General features: G+C 46.2%; 1 protein-coding gene across 3 annotated transcripts in view; it reads right to left on the bottom strand.

Moving 5' to 3' along the window:
• Nucleotides 1-22,131, bottom strand: part of E2F4 (E2F transcription factor 4) — a 136,666-nt gene that overhangs the window by 112,021 nt on the left and 2,514 nt on the right. For all 3 annotated transcript variants that reach the window (XM_030203737.1, XM_030203736.1, XM_030203738.1), the window contains exons 2-3: nt 12,143-12,252; nt 11,901-12,062 (exon numbers count right to left, since the gene is read on the bottom strand). In XM_030203737.1, the coding sequence (XP_030059597.1) occupies nt 11,901-12,062; nt 12,143-12,252 (272 nt within the window). The remainder of the gene's footprint in view (nt 1-11,900; nt 12,063-12,142; nt 12,253-22,131) is intronic.

The raw sequence follows: 22,131 nt of genomic DNA, 5'->3' as shown, positions 1-22,131 counted from the left end.
ATGCTGATCGACCACGAGTGGTGATCCTAAAGATCTTGAATTACGCCCACAAAATGGAAGTACTGCAAAGTTTAAGAGCAGGGAAACATCTGGAATACCAGGGAGGTACAGTTGTGTGCTTCCAAGACTATTCCTTTAACGTGTCAGCGGCAAGAAAAGAATTTGCACAGCTCTGCTCAAACTGTTTGGCTTGAAGTATAAATTTAGCCTCTTGTACCCAGCAAGGCTGAAGATAACGCATAATGGGCAAGTGTTGTTTTTTGACAAAGCCCAGGAAGCGAAGGAGTATGTACCGTATTTTTCGGACTATAAGACGCACCGGACCATAAGACGCACCTAGGTTTTAGAGGAGGGAAATAGGAAAAAAAATTTTTTCCTTTTTCCCTCCTCTAAAACCTAGGTGCTCCGGTGCGTCTTGTCCGAATCCCTCCCTCCGAGTTCAGGATCACCCTCCCCCCGGCCCTGTCACCACTTCTCCCTACTCACGTCACACGATCTTCCCTGGTGGTCTAGTGACGTCGGGGCAGGAAAGAGCTCCCTCTTTCCTGCCCAGCGCGCTGCTCTCCATCCTCCTGTATGCAGCCTGATGGTCTCAGCGAGATTCAAAATGGCCGCCGAGAATTGAAGTCTCGGCGGCCATTTTGAATCTCGCTGAGACCGTCAGGCTGCATACAGGAGGATGGAGAGCAGCGCGCTGGGCAGGAAAGAGGGAGCTCTTTCCTGCCCCGACGTCACTAGACCACCAAGGAAGATCGTATGACGTGAGTAGGGAGAAGTGGTGACAGGGCCGGTGGGAGGGCGATCCCGAACTCGGAGGGCGGGCGGCCAGCCAGCCAGCCAAATCTACCTTCGGACTATAAGACGCACCCCCCATTTTCCTCCCAAATTTTTGGGGAAAAAAGTGCATCTTATAGTCCGAAAAATACGGTAGATAAACTTGCAAAGGAATCAACCGGTGATCGTGGGCAGAACAACGGATGAAGATGGAGTGCGCGCAGTGGAGTCGATCACGGAGGATGGCCATCTGATAGTTTGAGAACTACTGCACTTTAATGGATCGTTAAGGGGGGGAAAAAAGCAGACATTGGCTAATGGAGAAGTGAATGTGCTGGACATGTTAAAACTGACTCCTAGAGGCATAAGATGACCAATGAGAGGGTCTGAGAAGGGGCGGGAGAGGGAGAGATGGGGGGGAAGATCCAGGGAGGGCAATATCCGGGAGGGAAGGTGGGGGTGCGAATGTGGTTACATGGTTGGTATGAATGTGAAGTGTGTAAGAAGCGTCAAGGTTCTAGGAGAAAAGAGGCATATGGAACCAGAGTGTGGTTCGGGGAGTGGTGGCTGGGACACTCTCCGGACGATAGGGTTGGAACTGAAGGTGACAGCACTACCCAGACACAGATCTGACATCTCTGAAGATTGTGACTTGGAATGTGGGGGGTATCCACTCACCCATTAAAAGACAGAAAATATTGAAAGTCCTAAACGATCAGAGAGCGTCAGTTGCCTTTTTGCAGGAGACACATTTAACACAGGTAGAACATGAAAAATTGAAGAGGTGGTGGGTTGGAGAGATTATGGAATCCCCAGCAGTGGAAGGGAAAGGTGGAGTGATCATTCTGATTCGAAAGGGAATACACATGAAGGTAAAGAAAATAATAAGGGATGGCAGGGGACGATATGTACTGGTGTCCCTGGAATTGGATAGATAGCTGGTGACATTATGTAATATCTACGCCCCCAACAGATATGAAAGTGAGTTCTATACACAGCTCCTAAGAAAGATACAGGGTATGGGAGCTGCACCGGTCATCCTGGGAGGGGATCTAAATGACGTAGTGGACCCTAAGTTCGATAGATCTAAGCCAACGGCGAGAGAGCTGGCCAGAGGTCAAAGGGGCACCGGGGTGTTAGAAGAAGCGCTAGATGTGGTGGACGTGTGTAGGACACTCCACCCAGTAGACCGTGATTATACGCATCTGTCACGGGCACACTCCACTCTGTTCCGTATTGATTACATATTCATAACACGAGCACTGCTGACACAAGTAACGGAGGCTAACATAGGACCCATTGCAGTATCAGATTACGCCTGGGTGGCCACGGACCTGCGACTAGAGGGAACCCAGCGGGGTGAGCGATCCTGGCGCTTCCCCACACATCTATATCGAGATCCCCAATTTTTGCCCCACATTTTGACCAAATGGCAAGATTTTAAGCAGAACAATGAGATTCACCGTGGTGACCCTGTCCTCTATTGGGAAACCGCCAAGGCTGTGTTACGTGGAGAAATAATAGCTTATGTAAGTTTTAAGAAACAAGCACGGCAAAGAGAGATATATAGGTTGGAAAAGAGAGTGATCTCTTTGAGGCAGAACTACGTGTTGGATCATTCACAGGGCGTACGTACACAGCAAGCTCTAAATGAGCTTCTGCATCAATCAGTGCAGAAGTCAATGGTATATTATAAATATTAGTTGTACAAGTTCACAAATAAGGGAGGGGGATTCTTGGCGAAGCTTATACATAAAAGAGTGGGCTCCCGCAAGATCATCACATTAATGAATAGGCACGGAGTATCAGAACGCAGTGACAGTTAAATCTCTGCTATATTCAAGGATTATTTTTTGCGGAACTGTATAAGCCACAAACAGAGATTGTAACGCCTAGTGAGGCTTATCTAGAAAGCATAGAACTCCCAAAATTATTAGAGGAGGAACAACAGCGGCTAAATGCGCCTATAATAGAGGATGAAGTGGCATGGGTATTTAAGCAAAGCCCTCTGGGTAAAACTCCAGGTCCAGATGGCCTAAGTAATGAGTTCTATAAGATGCTGGGACCTGAGATAAGCACAGTGTTGACGGAAGTCTTCAATTCCATCATAACCAGGGGACAGATGCCACCGCATCTAAATCAAGCACACATAACAGTTATTTTGAAAACTGGCAGACCGGCTCATCGACCGGAATCTTATAGACCCATCTTGTTGCTGAACTCCGAAACTAAATTTATGGCCAAGATACTGGCAAATAGGCTAGCTACATATCTCCCTTCCTTGATAGAGAACTCACAGGTAGGATTTGTTAAAAACAGGAAAATAGCTAAAAACATGAGGAAGATATTGGTGGCCTTGGAGAGAGTTAAAATGGAGAACAGGCAAGCCATGTTAATAAGCTTTGATGCCGAAAAGGCATTTGATAGGGTGGACTGGGGATTTTTGTTTAAGACCCTACATGCCTATGGTATAACAGGCTTCTTTGAAAATGCAGTGAGGACATTATACACAGATCCCCAGGCGAGAATAAGTGTTAACGGACTGTTCTCAGACTGGTTCTCTATTGTAAGAGGGACGAGACAAGGGTGTCCACTCTCACCGCTCTTGTTTGTGTTGACCTTGGACCCCCTGATACAGGAGATTACGAACAATACTGACATCAAAGGGGTGAGCATTAGAGGTCAGACAATTAAAATTGCGGCCTTTGCGGATGACCTCCTAGTGTTGATTAAAGATCCCCAGACGTCACTGAGTCACCTAATGGAAAGCTTAGTAGAATACGGAGCGTTCTCTGGGTTTAAATTAAATTTGGAAAAGTCAGAAGCTTTGGCGAGTGCCGCGGTCCCAAGGGAGGTGTGGGATCAGTTTCCGATGAGGCGGGCAAATACAGTATTTAGATACTTTGGGGTGCTGATGCCCATGGACCCAACCCATTTATATCATTCTAACATTCAGCAATTGCTGAGGGACACTAGAGACCAATTGGCGATGTGGTCTTCTTTACCTCTGTCACTTATGGGAAGGATACATTTATATAAAATGGTGATCTTTCCGAAGTGGTTGTACATAATGTAATCCCTCCCGATTTGGGTACTCAAAAGAGACTTAAAGGTCTTGCAGAGACAGATAGTGAGGTTCTGCTGGGTGGGCAAAAAGCCAAAAATGAAATGGTACTATATAAGCGGACCCAGGTGGAAGGAGAATTGGCCGTGCCAGACATGAAGGAATATAATCATCCGTGCCTTCTTCGGCATTTGAGAGACTGGATCCTAGAGACATCCTCATATACTGATATTAGATGGGAAAAGGCGCACTTCTACCCTTGGGCCCTACACTATCTATTACATGCTAAGACGAGTAATGTCCCGCAACTGCTGAAAGATAGTGTGCTCCTACAACCGTTACGACAGCTTTGGTGGTTCATAGTTAAATTCTGGGATCAAAATCCAGAGAGTAGTGTGCTGCTGCTGATTACCAGGAATGCAGAGTTCCCTGCGGGTAGCGAGAATAGAATTTTTAGAGATCTGGAGCGACAGGGAATAACACACTTAGAACACTTCCTCCAGGCAGAAGGGACGGAGATGCCCCTTCTAGAGTTTGAGCAGACCTGTGCAGGGGGGGCTCTTGTCTCAGTTGGCCTATCTTCAACTCACTCATTATATCCGGGGATTACCCAGGCCTAGTTTATCTATAGAGTTTGGAGGAAAGATTAGGGAATTTCTAGAAGGAGACGCAGCGGGTCAGATCTCGGTCTCCTGGTTCCATAAACTATTAGGCCAATTTCGACTGAGGCGAGAGGTCGCGGAGGTTGCTGACAGATGGAACAGGGAGGGGAGGAGGAGAGTGCCAGCGGGGAGAATTATGACAGCTCTTAAAGGGATTGTGGGGGTGGTGCATAGTGCCGAACTGCAGGAGGCTCACTTTAGGACCATACACAGAGCATTTCTCGGGTAAGCAGGCCTGGTATGCTGGAGTCGGCCTCCGAACTGTGTTAGAGATGCAGAGCGGAGACTGCAACGCTAACCCATGGGCTCTGGCAATGTAGGGCCATTCAGATGTTCTGGTCAGCTCTTTCCCGTTTTCTTTCTAGGATCCTAGAGGGTTGGATTAATCAGTCTTTTGAAAAGGTATTATTTAGTGCGGTGGGAGTGTGGGGCAGAGGGACAAGGGAAGAGAAATTATTTTTGAGTAAATCCTGCATCCTGGGGAAAAAATGTATCCTTAATTACTGGGTCACTGATAAAGCACCATCTTATTGGTATTGGAGAAATAAACTACACGAGCTTATGCTGTGGGAGGCACGTGAGGCCCGATACACAGCAAAAAGACGGCAACTTTTCATTAGAGTCTGGGGGCGCGTATTTAAAAGGAATTTTGCCTAGAGCGCGCAGCCAAGTGTTGAACACATTAGGATGAATGTGGTTGAATGTGGAGTGTATGGGAGGGGGGAGAGAAGGATGAACGGTAGAAGGTGGAATACGCCTAGAAGGTAAAATTATGTATCATACCTGATAATTTTCTTTCCATTAATCATAGCTGATCAATCCATAGACTGGTGGGTTGTGTCCATCTACCAGCAGGTGGAGATAGAGAGCAATCCTTTTGCCTCCCTATATGTGGTCATGTGCTGCCGGAAACTCCTCAGTATGTCGATATCCAAGCTCCAACCGCAGGACTCAGCACTTAGAGAATTACACCCACAAAGGGACACTCTGCCCAGCTCACCACCGCCGAAACGGGGGAGGGGAATTAACCCAGCTCATCCCCACACAAGTGGGGGAGGGGAATCCGTCCAGCTCATCCCCGCGGAGCGGGGGAGGGACACCACACCCGCCGATGCGGGGGGATCTGGCTTATCCTGCAACCGCAACCGCGGGAGGAGCTGACGGACCCTAACACCGCCGAAGCGGGAGGGGTACAAAGGCTGCCCTACTGCCGCACGAAGCGGGAGGGAGCGCCGGCAGAATTTAAGTCTCAATCCAGCCCCATAAAACGGAGGGGAGAGGAATGCAGCAGCTCACTGTAACACAAATTCGTCTCAACTCTTGAAGAATCCATTGAAAAACTTGAACACGAAGTCCTCCTGAACAGGAACTGAAGACTAAACTTGAACCTGAAATGCAACCAGAATATAAACAATACAGATATCTGGGAGGGGCTATGGATTGATCAGCTATGATTAATGGAAAGAAAATTATCAGGTATGATACATAATTTTACCTTCCATATCATCATGCTGATCAATCCATAGACTGGTGGGATGTACCGAAGCAGTACTCACCCAGGGCGGGACATAGAAATCCCTGACCGCAACACTGAAGCTCCAAACCGGGCCTCCGCCCGAGCAGCCACAGTCAAGCGGTAATGCCTGGAGAAGGTATGGGCCGATGCCCAAGTTGCCGCCTTGCAAATCTCTTCCAAGGAGACGGACCCGGCCTCTGCCATCGAGGCCGCCTGAGCTCTAGTGGAGTGAGCCTTCAGCTGGATAGGCGGCACCTTCCCCGCGGCCACATAAGCCGCTGCAATGGCTTCCTTGACCCATCTTGCCACTGTAGGCTTAGCAGCCTGCAGACCCTTACGAGGACCTGCAAACAGGACAAACAGATGATCCGACTTCCGGAAATCATTGGTCACTTCCAAGTATCTGATGATGACTCGTCTCACATCCAGATATTTGAGAGCAGAGTATTCCTCTGGGTAGTCCTCCCTATGAAAGGAAGGGAGACAGAGCTGCTGATTCACATGGAAGCGAGAAACAATCTTGGGCAGGAAGGAAGGCACTGTGCGAATAGACACTCCTGCCTCAGTGAACTGCAGAAAGGGCTCTCGACATGAGAGTGCCTGGAGCTCGGAAACTCTTCTGGCTGAAGTGATAGCCACCAAAAAGACTGCTTTCAACGTCAGGTCTTTCAGAGATGCCCTTGACAAGGGTTCAAAAGGCGGCTTCTGCAAGGCTCTTAGCACCAGGTTGAGATTCCACGCAGGCACCACTGAGTGCAGAGGAAGGCGCAGGTGATTAACTCCCTTGAGAAAGCGCACCACATCTGGCTGCGAAGCCAGGGAAGCACCCTTCAGGCGGCCCCTGAAGCAAGCCAGAGCCACTACCTGGACTTTAAGGGAACTGAGCGACAGGCCTTTCTCCAGACCTTCTTGCAGGAACGCCAACACTGAAGAAATTGGAGCAGTGAAGGGAGAAAGTGAGCCTGCTTCACACCACGCTGCAAAGGTACGCCAAACCCTGGCGTAAGCAGTAGAAGTAGAGCGCTTCCTCGCTCTCAGCATAGTGGCGATGACCTTGTCTGAGAAGCCCTTCTTTCTCAGACGCTGCCGCTCAATAGCCAGGCCGTAAAACCAAAGGGGGAGGGATCCTCCATCACCACGGGACCCTGATGCAACAGGCCCTGCTCCACTGACAGCCGCAGAGGATCGTCCACTGAGAGCCTGATCAAGTCCGCATACCAGGGACGTCTGGGCCAGTCCGGACCCACCAGGATTATCCGGCCCGGATGCTTTGCCACCCAGTCTAGCACCCTGCCCAACATGGGCCAGGGCGGGAACACATAGAGAAGCTCCTGTGTCGGCCACTGTTGGAGAAGAGCATCTACTCCCAGGGATCGAGGGTCCCGTCCTCTGCTGAAAAAGCGCGGCACTTGGCAATTGGCCGATGACGCCATCAGATCTAGGCTCGGCTGGCCCCAGCGCTTCGTGATGTCCAAGAACGCCTGAGCAGATAGCTGCCACTCTCCGGGATCCAAGGTATGGCGACTGAGAAAGTCCGCCTTGACATTCATGACTCCGGCAATGTGGGCCGCTGACACCTGTTCCAGGTTCGCTTCCGCCCACTGGCATAGACTCATGGCCTCCTTGGCTAGAGGGGCGCTCTTGGTACCTCCCTGGCGGTTGACATAGGCCACAGCCGTGGCATTGTCCGACAGGACCCGTACTGGCTTCAACGCCAGTACCGGGATGAACTCCAAAAGCGCCAACCGAATGGCTCTGAGTTCCAGGAGGTTGATAGACCACTTTGCCTCTGCAGGAGACCAGAGCCCCTGCGCTGTCCTTCCCAAGCAGTGGGCTCCCCAGCCCGACAAAGAGGCGTCCGTCGTGACGACAATCCACTCCGGGGTCACCAGAGGCATTCCTGCAGACAACTTGTCTGTCTGCAGCCACCAGCTCAGCGCCTTGCGCACTGCTGGGTCCAAGGGAAGGCGCACAGCATAATCCTCCGACACCGGAGTCCAGCGCTGCAGCAGAGAGTGCTGTAGTGGTCTCATATGAGCCCTAGCCCAGGGCACTACTTCCATCGTGGCCGTCATAGAGCCCAACAGCTGCACATAGTCCCAAGCCCGAAGAGGAGAGGCTACTAGGAACTGGTCCACCTGAGCCTGAAGTTTGACAATCCGATTGTCTGGCAGGAACACTCTGCCCACTTGGGTGTCGAATCAAACTCCCAGATACTCCAGGGACTGAGTCGGGCGCAGCTGGCTCTTCTCCCAGTTGATGATCCACCCCAGGGAGCTCAAAAGAGCAATCACCTGGTCCACAGCTTTGCCGCACTCTGCATAAGAGGGAGCTCGGATCAACCAGTCGTCCAGATAAGGATGGACTTGTACTCCTTCCTTTCGCAGGAAGGCCGCGATGACCACCATTACTTTGGAGAAGGTCCGCGGAGCAGTAGCCAACCCGAAAGGGAGGGCTCTGAACTGGAAGTGTCGGCCCAGGACTGCAAAACGCAGAAAGCGTTGATGAGGAGGCCAGATGGGAATATGCAGGTACACTTCCTTGATGTCCAAGGAAGCCAAGAACTCCCCTGCCTTCACTGCCGCTATAACAGAGCGGAGAGTCTCCATGCGAAAGTGCCGCACTTTCAAGGCCCGATTGACCCCTTTGAGGTCGAGGATAGGCCATACAGAACCTCCCTTGCCAATCTGATTTTCTGGCACCGGAACAACCGCACCCAGGCGGATCAGGTTGTCCAAGGTCTGCTGCACTGCCACAGCTTTGACCGGAGACTTGCAGGGAGAGAGTACAAACCCGTCTCTTAAGGGTCGGCAGAACTCTAGCTTGTAGCCGTCTCTGATGACTTCCAGAACCCAAGCGTCTGAAGTTACCCTGGTCCACTCGCCCAGAAACGAGGACAGGCGTCCTCCAATCTGCACTGGGCCATGGACCAGGGCCCCGTCATTGGGTACGAGACCCTGGGGGAGGACCGGAGGGCGCACCTCCGGGACGGCGGTCTCTGCGAAAGGAATGCTGCTTGGGGGAGAAGTTCCTTTTGAAGGAAGAGGGGGCAGAGGAGCCCGACTTGCCCGGGCGGTACCGACGGGCTTCCTGAAACCATCCTCTGGAGTTACCAGGGCGAGCACCACTGGCCCGAGCCCTGATCTCTGGTAACCTCTTGCCCTTAGACGTGCCGAGATCGGTCACAATTTTGTCCAGCTCGACCCCAAAGAGCAGCTTGCCTTTAAAAGGCAACTTAGCCAGGCTGGACTTAGATGCGTGGTCAGCAGACCAATGCTTCAGCCAAAGCCACCGCCGCGCAGAGACTGTCTGAGCCATACCTTTAGCCGAGGCTCTCAAGACATCATACAGTAAGTCTGTCAAATAAGCCAGGCCCGATTCCAGGGCCGGCCAGTCAGCCCTCAAGGAAGGATCCGAGGGGGAAGCCCGCTGCACAATCGTCAGGCACGCCCTGGCCACATAGGAGCCGCAAACTGAGGCCTGCAAACTTAAAGCAGCCGCCTCGAAGGACGACCTTAAGGCCGCCTTTAATCTTCTGTCTTGGGCGTCCTTTAGGGCCGTGCCACCTTCCACCGGCAACGCCGTTTTCTTAGTCACCGCAGTGATTAAAGAATCCACGGTAGGCAAAAGAAAGGTCTCCCGTTCACTTTCAGGCAAAGGATAGAGGCGGGACATAGCCCTAGCCACTTTGAGGCTCGCTTCCGGGACATCCCATTGAGCCGAAATCAAGGTGCGCATGGCATCATGCACGTGGAAGGTTCTAGGCGGGCGCTTCGTCCCCAGCATAATGGCGGAGCCAACAGGGGCTGAGGGAGAGACGTTCTCTGGAGAGGAAATCTTCAAAATGCTCATGGCCTGCATTAACAGGTTGGGCAAGTCCTCTGAGCGAAAGATCCGCGCTGCAGAGGGGTCATCCGCTCCATCCAAGCGGGAATCCGTCTCCTCCAAGGAATCCCCAAAGGACCGTTGGGAGAACTCAGATACGCTGCCCTCATCTACATCAGAGGAGACAGAGTCCTCTAAGGCCTGGAAATCCACCCGAGGGCGTTTACTTCCGGGGGCCTCAATCCCTTTATCGGACAAGGGAGAAGGGGCAGCGTTTTGCATAAGGAAGGCCTGATGCAGCAGCAAAATAAACTCGGGGGAGAAACCCCCCAGACTGTGCACTTCAGCAGCCTGGTCCACAGCCCTAGACGCACCCTCAACCGGCGCTCGCAAGAGCGGGGGAGAAACATGCTGCGCATCCAAGATGGCGTCCGGCGCGACACTCCGCGAAGGAGCCGCGCGGGAAGAACGGCGCTTAACTTTAGCCGCTTTTCTGCCGTCGCCCAAATGAAGGGCGGCCATGGCATTAACATCTCCCACCTCAAGGGCGGCCCAAGAAGAAGCCGTCTGAGCAGCGTGGCCGGCCAAGATGGCGGAGGCGAGCAGCGGGGGATGGGCGTTTATGGCGGGAAAAACCGCCGCACCGGAGGAAGAACCGGGACACTGATCGGCCTCCAAACTGACACCCAACAAGGGCGAATCAGACTTTAAAACCCCCGCATCCCCGCTAGATGCGCACACGCGGTCCGGGGAGCGATTCTTTGCGCCCTCGCCCTCCGACGCCATCAGCCACGTGGAGATCAATCGGGGAACCCCCTGCCCGCTACAAAAAGGTAAAATTACCTGCTTTCCGCTCCGAGCTGTAACGACCTGGTGTCCCAGTGAGTAGCTGCAATAAACGTTTAAATAAACGTCGAAATAAACGCCCTTAAGGACGTCCAAAATTTTTTTTTTTTTTTTTTTTTTTTTTAAACGGAGCCAGCGGGAGGGGGGAGAAAAGGAGGGACCTGGCACCACCAGGTTTGCACTTGCTCAAGAAGAGCCCTCAACCCCAGGCACTCAACAAAACCTAAAAATTAGGCTTGGAGGCCTAGCCAGAGCTGCTGCTGTGTGTGACCACCACCTGCTGAGATAGAGAACATACTGAGGAGTTTCCGGCAGCACATGACCACATATAGGGAGGCAAAAGGATTGCTCTCTATCTCCACCTGCTGGTAGATGGACACAACCCACCAGTCTATGGATTGATCAGCATGATGATATGGAAGACCTGATTTCTGTTGTATTACTGTGAGCGTACTTAGTTAATTGAAGAGCCCATACGCGGCAGTGGTTGAAAACATTATTACTAGTTCTTCATGTGGTTACTGTTATCCGTTCTGAGTGTATCGACAGGTGAGGAGGGACGTAGGGAAAGGAGAGTTCTACAGTGTTGTTATGGTTATGATACGGAACACTAGAGCTCTATGCAATAGAGCTTTCTGAGGCTGCCAGCTCGCCTTTTAGCTGAATCTGCACTACATTAATTATTGTGTTACACGTATGTTACATTGTAAGAATAGTTTTCATATAACCTTGAAGGGGTGGGGGAGCAAATGTTTACATTTTGATGATGCGATTATCACCATCCGTGTACTCAGGTTGTCTTGTTTACAAAGGTTACAGATGGAGCTTGTTGACTGTCAATTTTGTTATTTCATCAATAAAAAATTGTTGAACCTTAAAAAAATATTGCACATGCTAAAACATTTTAAAAATATTACATGAATGTGTGAAACAAATCAAACACACTCAAAAATTAGGGAAACAAGCCAAATGAACCAAAAATGGCTGGCCTGTGCACATCTCTGACAGTCAATACTGATGCCCACTACCACTGTCCATATAGTGCTGCTGCCAGCTGTTGTTTCTAATAGTACATTACTCCTAAAGAAATGTTGTCACTCATATCCCAGAAGTTCTTCTATCAGCAGACCAGGCAGTGGTACCATTAGAAGCAACATGATATAAAGTTAACGCAGAGGAGACAATGCCATCAGAATGGAGACACAAAGGATATCTGCTGTTCTGCACATCATCTGTGACATTTTTGATGCTCTGCTGGACACGGACTCTCTGCTGATCAAGTTCCTGCTCTCGTCGCTCCAAGTCAGAAATCTCTGCCTTTAGATCAATGAGTTTATCTGCAATTTCCCGAGTATTACAGCCAGGCCCCACACCCCTGAGAAAGACACACACAAGCTTGGTTACAGAAGTTAAGAAGCAGACAGAGTTCAGAGCAGAATAGATGGAGTCACTTACTTCCACTGAATACTATTCTTGGATTTCTTCTCAATGAGTCCAATCCCTTCTAGCACGTTTGTGATATCATAGATCCTTCGCTTTTGCCTCACAGCAAGCGTATCAGCTGCCTACGTAGAGGACAAGGATTGCACGTCAAAATCCAAAGAACAGAAGGAGATGATCATGCCACCTGAACAGAGATACATGTAGTGCCAGAAACCTTGTTTCCAATGCCAAGCGGGAGACTGAAAAAGTTCAAAAATTTTCAGTGTCCTAAAAATAATGCTTCATCATTTTAACTCAAAACCTCTTTTTTTTTTTTTTTGTCTATGTATCTTGTCTGTCCAGCACATCCCCCCTCCAAATCCAGTATCTCCCATGTATCCTTCTCCTCCCACAGCCTCATCATGTCTAGCACCTCTCCCATCTATATCCTTACATCCCTATTACCCCTCCTACGATCCCATCATATCCTGTGTCCCCCCCCCCCCCCCCAAGCCTAGCATCTTTCTTTTCTTTCCGCAGCAGCACGACAAAACTGAACAGCCATGTGGAGTTATGTTCATAATAAAGCAGAAAAAGAAATGGAGCCAGATAAGGTACATGCTCCATTGTGACATTTTCAGTGCTGTGATATAATTGGAATTGATATGGTTCTGCATATGTGACAAACAAACTTGAGGGATCTACAGAGAGAGTGGTTTGAAAGCTGGCCAACTAGGAGGTGAATCAAATGAATGGCTACTTTATTGGGTTGCAGCACAAGTATTTAATCTCTAGTTCTGCCCACTAATGCCGTTATGGAGTATGACAATAGAATAGATAATTTTCACACATATCTGCAATTATTAGCTTTGTAAAGTTCCATACACCATCCTTAGACAAAGATCATATTGTCTCAGGAGAGCGATTCATCCTTGTTATATCATTACAATGGATTGTAACTACATTACGTTAAATGTTTACGTTTCTGCAGGTTCGTGTGTGTGTGTGCGCTTCCTTGACATGTTACAGGGAAAGCACTGACTGCTTATTGGTACTGTAAATATAAGGAACATATAACTAAGAAATTATTTGCACTCGAGGGTCACTGCACTGAATGTATGCTTGCTGGCCAGAACTAGTTATTAGCGAATCACTGTAATCAACAAGGTATGCATAATTATAAGAAAGGCTCTCCACTATCTCCCACTCTGTTCAAAATTTTTTTACGTTTTGACTCTGGAACTAAATAGAGAAGGCTTTGTTGCTTGTAGTTAGCTGATATCACAGTATTGATTTCAATTAATTCCTCTATAAACTCAAATAGTGCCTTTTGTAGAAAAGTGTCCAACTCTTAGTTCCTGAATGTTACGTTATAGACCAAAGTTAAACAATAAAACTTATATTACTGGACAACGACCCTGACCCACAATTAGATAATATCATTTTATTATAAATCTGTTTATTGATGATTTTTTCCAACATTACATTCATAAATTTATAACAAATAACATTGGCTATACAACCATATTCTGTCCTGTATACCATTTGTGTCCCGTCATTTCCTTCAAAGAATCTCCGTTATTTTCCCTCCTCCATCTAGCCCCTGCTTATTTACAAATATTACAACAATGTATAATTGTGGACAACCCACTTGCTAGTATTCATTAGTTGTGACATCCAGCATATAGCTCTGTTAGCAGGCAGAATCTGATCTATGCATGTATGCTATTGCCCCATCATATTCATTCCAAGGTGCTCTTCGTCCTTCTCCTCTCCTTTTAAATGTAATGTTCATTATCTCTGTTATACTCCTACCCCTCAAATCCCCTATACCCCATCCCTTCTTCCCCTCCCCCCCCCTTTTTTTTATTTGTAGCAGAAAATCTCAAAACCTCTTATGATGTATGTCACCGTGTGTTATTATGGAATGTGTCCTGTAGGAATGTGAGGGTCACCCAAACGATTAAGTATATAGCTACGGGCTCTAGGTGCCAGATTATGAATATAGCTTTTCCAAGTAAAATATAATTCTTTTTGTCTCTTGACTCTCAGGTAGACACCCCTCAGCTCCATAATCAACAAAGCATGGAATCTATTGCGCCATTGCCAATATGTGGGAGGATCCGGTTTAACCCAATTGATCATTATGCATTTTTTTCCTATTAAGCATGCTTTATATATCAACAAGTTATGGTGAACAGTACCAGCCCCCTGTATAACATCCATTCCCAGGATAGCCTGCTCTGGTTTTATCAAAATATTCTTATGCAACAAAAATCTTAAAAACCCAAATATCTTGGTCCAAAACTGTTGGATCTGTTGGCATTCCCATATAGCATGATAAAAGGTACCAAGGGTTTCTTTACACCTCTCACATGTTGGGGAATCTATTCTTCCCATGTTATAAAGTCTCGATCTAGAAGTGTAGGCCCGTAAAAGTATCCGACCCTGACATTCTCTAAGCTCTGCGCTGTGTATATTCTTAGGAATCTGTCTCATACTGTTCATTAGCATTGGCATTGTTATCCTTTGCTTTGTATCCGTTGACCATTTCACCATAATATGGTCCATATGTTTATGTTGTTCTTGTTGTTTGAGCCTTTTATTAAGGAGTGATATTGATATAGCTTCGCTGGTAGGCAGTTCGTATAGTTTATCTATTTTATTGGGTATATCCTTAGCAAGCGAATGCTTCGGAATTCCTGTAATATAGTGTGAAATCTGTTGATATGCAAATACGTCCATTACTGTAATCGCTCCCAATCCTATTGACTCTAATTGTTTGATTTTGCCAGTTAGGTCTACCATGTCCTGTATATTATGTATTCCTTTTTGTCCCCACGTCCTAAATCGGATATTGTCCATGCCTGGGATAAAGTCTCCGTTCCCTATTATAGGCATTAACCCATTTTGATGGACATCAAACTCCCACATGCGGCCAAGTTCTCTCCATGCCAGCCTAAGTGGTTTAACCAGCAAGCTATTTTTAATATGTTTCGGGAGAGAGGATTGTTTGGCTTGTAACACATATTGCAATTGCAGCGGCTTAACCCAGGCTTCCTCCATTGTTCGTGGTGTATGAAACGTTGTATTCGTTATCCAATCCCCTATATGTCTCATTAAGCAGGCTCTATTATAGCTAAGTAAATCTAGGACTCCCATACCTCCTCGCTCCCAATTGTCTAACATAATTTGCCATTTTATTTGGGGTCTTTTCTTATTCCAGAAAAATTTAGAGAGTAGACCCATCAGTCTTCTCCAATCCCTTCTCAGCAGATATAATGGTAGTATTTGGAAACAGTAAAGCCACTTCGGGAATAAGATCATATTAAATAAGCTAATTCGTCCCATCAAAGATATTGGCAAATTAGACCATCTCTCCAATAGGCGTTTTGTATACTCAAATAGGGCAGTAATATTCTTTTGGTATAGTTTTGAGGGATCCCCCGGCAGTTGTATGCCTAAATAAATAAATGATCCATCTATTTTCTTGAGTGGGCAAGCTAAGCGAGACCACTCTTCAGCTGTAACGTTTAATGGTTGGATCTCAGATTTGTCTAAATTAAGTCCAAATCCTGAGAAATCTCCAAATTCCCGAAAAAGCTCCAAAATCACTGGTAAGGATGTACTAGGTTGGCGAAGGATTACCAGTAAATCATCCGCAAAAGCAGATATTTTAAAATGTTCCTGCCCCACATGTATCCCCTGGATCTCTGCTGTCCCTACAATATCTCTAATTAAAGGATCGATCACCAGCACAAACAGGAGAGGGGATAATGGACAACCCTGTCTAGTCCCTCTTGCTATCTCAAATCTTCCGGATGTCACTCCATTCGCCAAAACCTCTGCTAGTGGGTCATGGTATAGTGTCTTAATGGCTTCCTGAAAAAACCCCGTTATTCCATAAATCTCCAGTACCGCATATAGGAAGTCCCACCTCACCCGATCGAAAGCTTTGTGGGCATCAAAGCTAATCAGCACTGAAGGGACCTTATCAATTTTTATCTGTTCCAGTGCCAATAAAATCTTCCTCAGATTCTTCGCCACTGATCTGTCTCGTATAAATCCTACCTGAGGATCAAGCACCAACTGGGGTAAATATCTAGCCAATCTATTTGACAGCACTTTCGCAAACAATTTGGCTTCATATGAAATTAGAGATATTGAGCGATAAGATTCTGCCAAGGTTGGGTCCCTCCCTGGTTTCAATAATACGATTATCTGTGCTGTCCGCAATGAATATGGGAGTTTCCCGTGTGTTACATAAGTATTAAAGACCCTTGTTAAACACTCTCCAATCTCATCTATTAAGAGTTTATACCACTCTGCTATAAATCCGTCTATTCCCGGTGATTTATACATAGGGCTATCTCTTATACACCACTGAACCTCCTCCACCGTGATAGCTGCGTTCAATATTTCTTGTTGGTCCCTCTCAAGTCGGGGGAGATTCTGCCCCTCTAAGTATGACATTGCCTCCAGTCCCTCATTTCCTGGTGTTGAATATAAGCTGGTATAGAAGGCTTCAAATATTTTATTTATATTCTCATTAGTGTGATGCCTAGTGCCCTGTGTATCTTTGAGTTGTGTAACCCATCTCCTCCCCTCCGTTCGGGCAATCATTCGCGCTAATAGTTTCCCTTGTTTATTGGCGTATTGGTACATCTGATATTTAAAGTATATCAAGGATTTTTGTGTGTAGGAATGAATTAATTGATTAAGTTCTGTTTGTGCTATCACCAACGCTTTCTTGTGGGCATTAGACTGTGTTCTCCCATATATTTGTCTGAGATAGCGCACTCTCATCTCCAGTCGTCTCATCTCGGCCTCCCTCATTTTCTTTTTATGAGCTGTGTATGATATTATATGTCCCCTCAATACAGCCTTGGCGGCCTCCCAGAATAGTACTGGATTTGACTGAAAGATCTCTCGATTGAATTCCCCATATTCCTCCCATTTTTCCTTCATAAAAATATGAAATTGGGAATCGTAGTATAGCGCCCTAGGGAATCTCCAGTAGGGAGGTCCCCTGGATTCATTATTCCATTTCATAGATATCCAAATCATTGCATGGTCTGACACCTGGGTTGGGCCTATCTCCGCCTGTACCATGTAAGTTGCCATATGTTGTGACACCAACAAGTAATCAATACGTGACTGCGTCCCATGGGCTCTGGATAAATGGGTGTAGTCACGTTCTCCTGGGTGTAGTAAACGCCAGGAATCCACCAATTCCAGCTCTGAGCACATCCATGGCACTCCCCTGGAGTAATTCAGCGGTCTAATCCGAGAAGGGCCAGTGCTGTCCACCAATGGATCATATACCTGGTTGAAATCTCCACCCACTATTATCGGCATCTGTTCAAATCTCTGTATTTGCCTGATAAGATTCTGGAAAAATTGCTTGTCATATTGATTTGGGGCGTATATATTAATTAATAGCAATGGTCTATTATTTAATGTGATGTGTTGAATAATATACCTCCCCTGAGAGTCAGTGACCTTGTCATGTAATACACATTGAAGCCCTTTTCGGAACAAGATTGCCACTCCCGCTTTTTTGTTGGTCGTGGGACTATCCACCAGGTCCCCCACCCACCACCGGCGCAGTTTTTTTATGTTCACTGGCATTCAAATGCGTTTCTTGAAGGAGGACTATTTGTGCCTTTTGTCTATTCAGTGTTTGTAATATCTTAGATCGTTTAATTGGTGATATTATACCCCCCACATTCCACGATAAGATCTTAACCATTCTTCTGTTTAAGTAATTCCAGTACGTTGGGCTTTCAACAAGTATATAACTTTTAGGTTAGAGGGACATCCCAGCTTGTCCCTCCTCCCAAATATCTGTGGTGACCCATGAAATCCTTGAGGTTTGTCTTTTCCATCCAAATTTATTCTTTCCTGTTGACCCAATCTCCTTCCCTTTCCTCTACCTCTTTGCCCTCCCTCCCCTCCCCCATCCCCCCTATCCCTCCGAACCCCTACTCCCCCCTCTTCTAAAACCCCCATGTAGTTCTGTGTAGAACCTGTCACGTATAGGTATCCCACTTCCTCTCTTTATATTATCAGCAGAAGCAGTTTAAACATTTCAACAACTAGTTATACAGCCTTCATCAGGACATTGTACTGTAAACCACCTTCAAACATTGGAAACATCTTATAACTCAAAGAAGCAAAACTATTTTAAATGTTGTTTAACTCAAAAGTTCTAAAGTAACATGTGTCTCCTTTAGTCTCCGTCTCTGACGTTGCACCTTTCTCAGTTCTAAGTTAGGCCTCAGGTTGGCCTATAGCAGTACTTACTCCATAGGGCCTCATAGTTTTACTTCCTCCTAGTCCAAACCTCCTGGGCCCCATTCCATGAGAATGGCTGGTGCAGTTGTATTCGGCCAGAAGAAAGTTGCCATCATCTGCTCCATTAAGCATCCAGAGTTTCTGTGCCCTATTGCTTCGTCTCTGGCACAATCTCTGTTAATCTCTCAAACATCTTTTTCATTTTCCCTGGGTAATGTCCATTTGCCAATCAGTGCCTGCTTTTTATATAAGTCATTTTGTCGGTCTGGTTGATAGCGTCTTCAGGAAATCCCTGGCTTTCTCTACGGAGTCATAGTTTTTTTCCACCCCATCCAGGTAGAGTCTCAACTTAGCAGGGTAAAGTAAAAAGAATTTTATTTTGCGCTCGTACAGTTCAGCGCATATCGGAGCAAAAGCACGCCTTGCCGTCGCCACGCTGATCGAATAATCTTGAAAGCATAAAATTTTTTTACTCTCGTATTGCAGTGTCTGGCCCGCTCGGATGGCTCTTAAAATCGCCTATTTCTGTCCATATTGCAAGAGTTTTAATATAACCACCCTGGGTTTATCCGTTGTTGTACGGCGTGGCCCTATCCGGTGAGCCCTCTCGATTCTCAACGGATCCTGTAAGTTATTTAATTGTAGGGTCTCCGTGAGCCAACGCTCTAAAAAACTCACCAGTTCTGCATCTTTCAAGCTCTCGGGTAGTCCAATGAGGCGTAGATTATTTCTTCTTGCCCGATTTTCAAGGTCATCTATTTTTTGTTCCATATCCTTCATTTTCTTTTGAAGCGTTTCTCTGGGTTCCTCGTTTTCTTGCATGCGATCTTCAACATCGCTGATTCGTTGTTGTATATGGTCCAAATCCAAATGGAATCCATCCAATCGCTCATGAGCCGCTTCTGCCCTATCGTACAGAGCCTGCAGTTTTTTATCTAGCGCCGCTTCCACCGCCGCCGTCACCTCTGCAGTGATCTCGGCGGCCCACGCCGGGCATACTGTGGCGCTCTGCGGCGGCGGGCTGTCCGCCATTTTAGGTTCTGAGACCTTGCTCTTTTCTTTTTCTTTTTTCTGGATTCTAGAGGTCATTCCGCCACGGAGATGTAAGTTCCAAGTCTTATTTTATTCGCCGTTCTTTCTAGCGTGCCCCAGGAACTTAGTAGTAGCAAATTGCTGTATCAAATATCGCTTTTGCAGGTTAGTAATGCAGGAAGTGTGGGAGCTCCGCTTTTCAGCGACCGCTCTCCTCCATGGTACCACGTGACCTCTTTAGATAATATCATTTTAAATGGGACTAGATATGAATTATCTCCAGAAGTTAAAATATTGGGGGTACATAAACCAAACTCTCTCTTCAGAGCCACAACTTAAAGCTCTAATTAAAAGTGGGGTTTTTTTCCTTCTAAGGAATTTGAGACAAATCAGGAAGTTCTTTCACTTTGATCAGTATAGGTTACTGGTGCAAGCACTGCCTCTAAACAAATAATTTGTAGATTACAATCTATACAAAATACTGCAGTCAGACTCATTTTTTCATCAAAGAATACAGAATTTCATGTTTTGTTGAACTCCACTGGTTACCCATGGAGGCGAGGATTCTGTTCAAATTTTATTATCTATTATGTAAGATTTTAAGGAGTGCATGTCCAGTTTATATTATAGACCAAACAAAAAAAACAGCACCACGGGCCTTTAAAAATGGAACACAGTTCTTTAATGAATGAGCCTTGACAAAAAGACCCGACATGGGCCGTGTTTCGGTGACTAGCACCTGCGTCAGGAGTCACAGTGATGACGGGGAATAACTCAAATATATTCCTCTGCAATATATTATTCCTTACCCCACGTCTCATATAGTAAAAGCTACAAAGCAACAAGGCACTTTCACTTTCTGTATCCGTTTGGATACAGAAAGTGAAAGTGCCTTGTTGCTTTGTAGCTTTTACTATATGAGACATGAGGTAAGGAATAATATATTGTAGAGGAATATATTCGAGTTATTCCCCAAGTTTTCCACGTCATCATTAAAGAACTGTGTTCCATTTTTAAAGGCCCGTGGTGCTGTTTTTTTGTTTGGACTTTAGTTTGTACTTCGTTCCCTCTCTTTTGTTATATCCAGTTTATATTATAGATCATTTGGAATTTATAACTAATAATAGAGAAAAAAAAAGTTATTGTCATAATTGGTTTTTTGTTCTTCCAATTAGAGAAGTAAAGATACTCAAATTACATGATAGTTTACTTGCAGTACAAGCTCCTAGGGCCTGGAATTCTTTTCTTTTTCATATTAACTTTCAAGATGATTTACTTAATTTTAAGAAGTACTTGAAAACTATTGCTTTTCAAGGAATTTCTGATGAGGCAACTTTCAAAATCTTTTTGCTAATTCCCAAGAAACTGTCTTCATTTATTTTACTTCATTTTAAGCTGCTGCTATGAACCTGGCAGGTAACAGTATAGAAATTGGCTATAATGTAGTGTATATGAATTTTATTAAATTTTACCATAAAGAACAAGGAGATAGCCAAAGACAATGACGAAACCACAGGGAATACATAAATGAGCGCCATTAAGTTGTCTGTGGCCATCTCTTTATTCTTTTTGTTGTGGTGTGCTTTCTGGGTGTTCATCCCTCTCCATCTCGTCATTAATCTGCACCATAAATCCAGTATCATATTCAACACCAAGTAATAGTATCAAATAGTAAAGGGCCTGGAAAGATACACATTTCATCATTTTATTCAAAGACATAAAACAACCTATACAAATTAAATTCATTACACTGTACATATAATCTGATGTTTGTTCACTTTTTTTTTTTTTGAGTGGAAGAGTGGCTTAGTGGTTAGTGCAGTAGGCTTTGATCCTGGTGAACTGAGTTTGATTCCCACTGAAGCTCCTTGGAGGGTTAAGTGACTTGCCCAGTTACACTGCCTCAGGTACAAAGTAACTGTATTTAAAGCGAAGATACTTACCTGTAGCAGGTATTCTCTGAGGGCAGCAGGCCTTATAGTCTCACAAGTGGGTAACACGGTCCAGTGCTGCCCAGTTTGGAGCTTATGATCAGCTTTACAAGAGCTTTGTGGAGCGACAGACACACTCCACCACTCATGTGCAAGTGCCTTCCCAACTGCTGCGAGAGCACGGTTACCACAGTTAAATACTACAGCATAAAAATAAAGAAAAGGAGACAACTCCAAAGGGAGGTGGGTGGGTTTGTGCGAATATAAGGCCTGCTGTCCTTGGAGAATACCTGCTACAGGTAAGTATCTTAGCTTTCTCTGAGGACAAACAAGCTATATTTCTCACAAGTGGGGTATCCCTAGCATCCAGGCTCTCCAAAAACAACAAACATTGATCAATTGGGCCTTGCAATGGTGAGGACATAACTCAAGATTAACCGAAAACTATATACAAACCGAATGAGTGCAACCTGGAACAGAATAAAACAGGCCTAGAGGGGTGGAGTTGGATTCTACACCCCAAACAGATTCTGCACAGTCTGCCCGAACTACCACTTTGGGTATCCTGCTCAAATGAGATGTGAATGTGTGGACTAAAGACAACATCACAGCCTTGAAAATTTCTTCAATAGAGGCTGACTGCAAGTGGGCTACTGACTGTAAATAATTGCGTGTTCCCACTACATGATTAATTACTCTGACCTCATATCTTCTCAGACTGTTTTACACAGTCTGAGCACTAACAAGCTCCATAATCAGAAG

Source organism: Microcaecilia unicolor, chromosome 5 (assembly GCF_901765095.1).
Source record: "Microcaecilia unicolor chromosome 5, aMicUni1.1, whole genome shotgun sequence".
In the NCBI taxonomy this organism is placed as follows: domain Eukaryota; kingdom Metazoa; phylum Chordata; class Amphibia; order Gymnophiona; family Siphonopidae; genus Microcaecilia; species Microcaecilia unicolor.
This window is presented reverse-complemented; position numbering and strand designations above follow the sequence as displayed.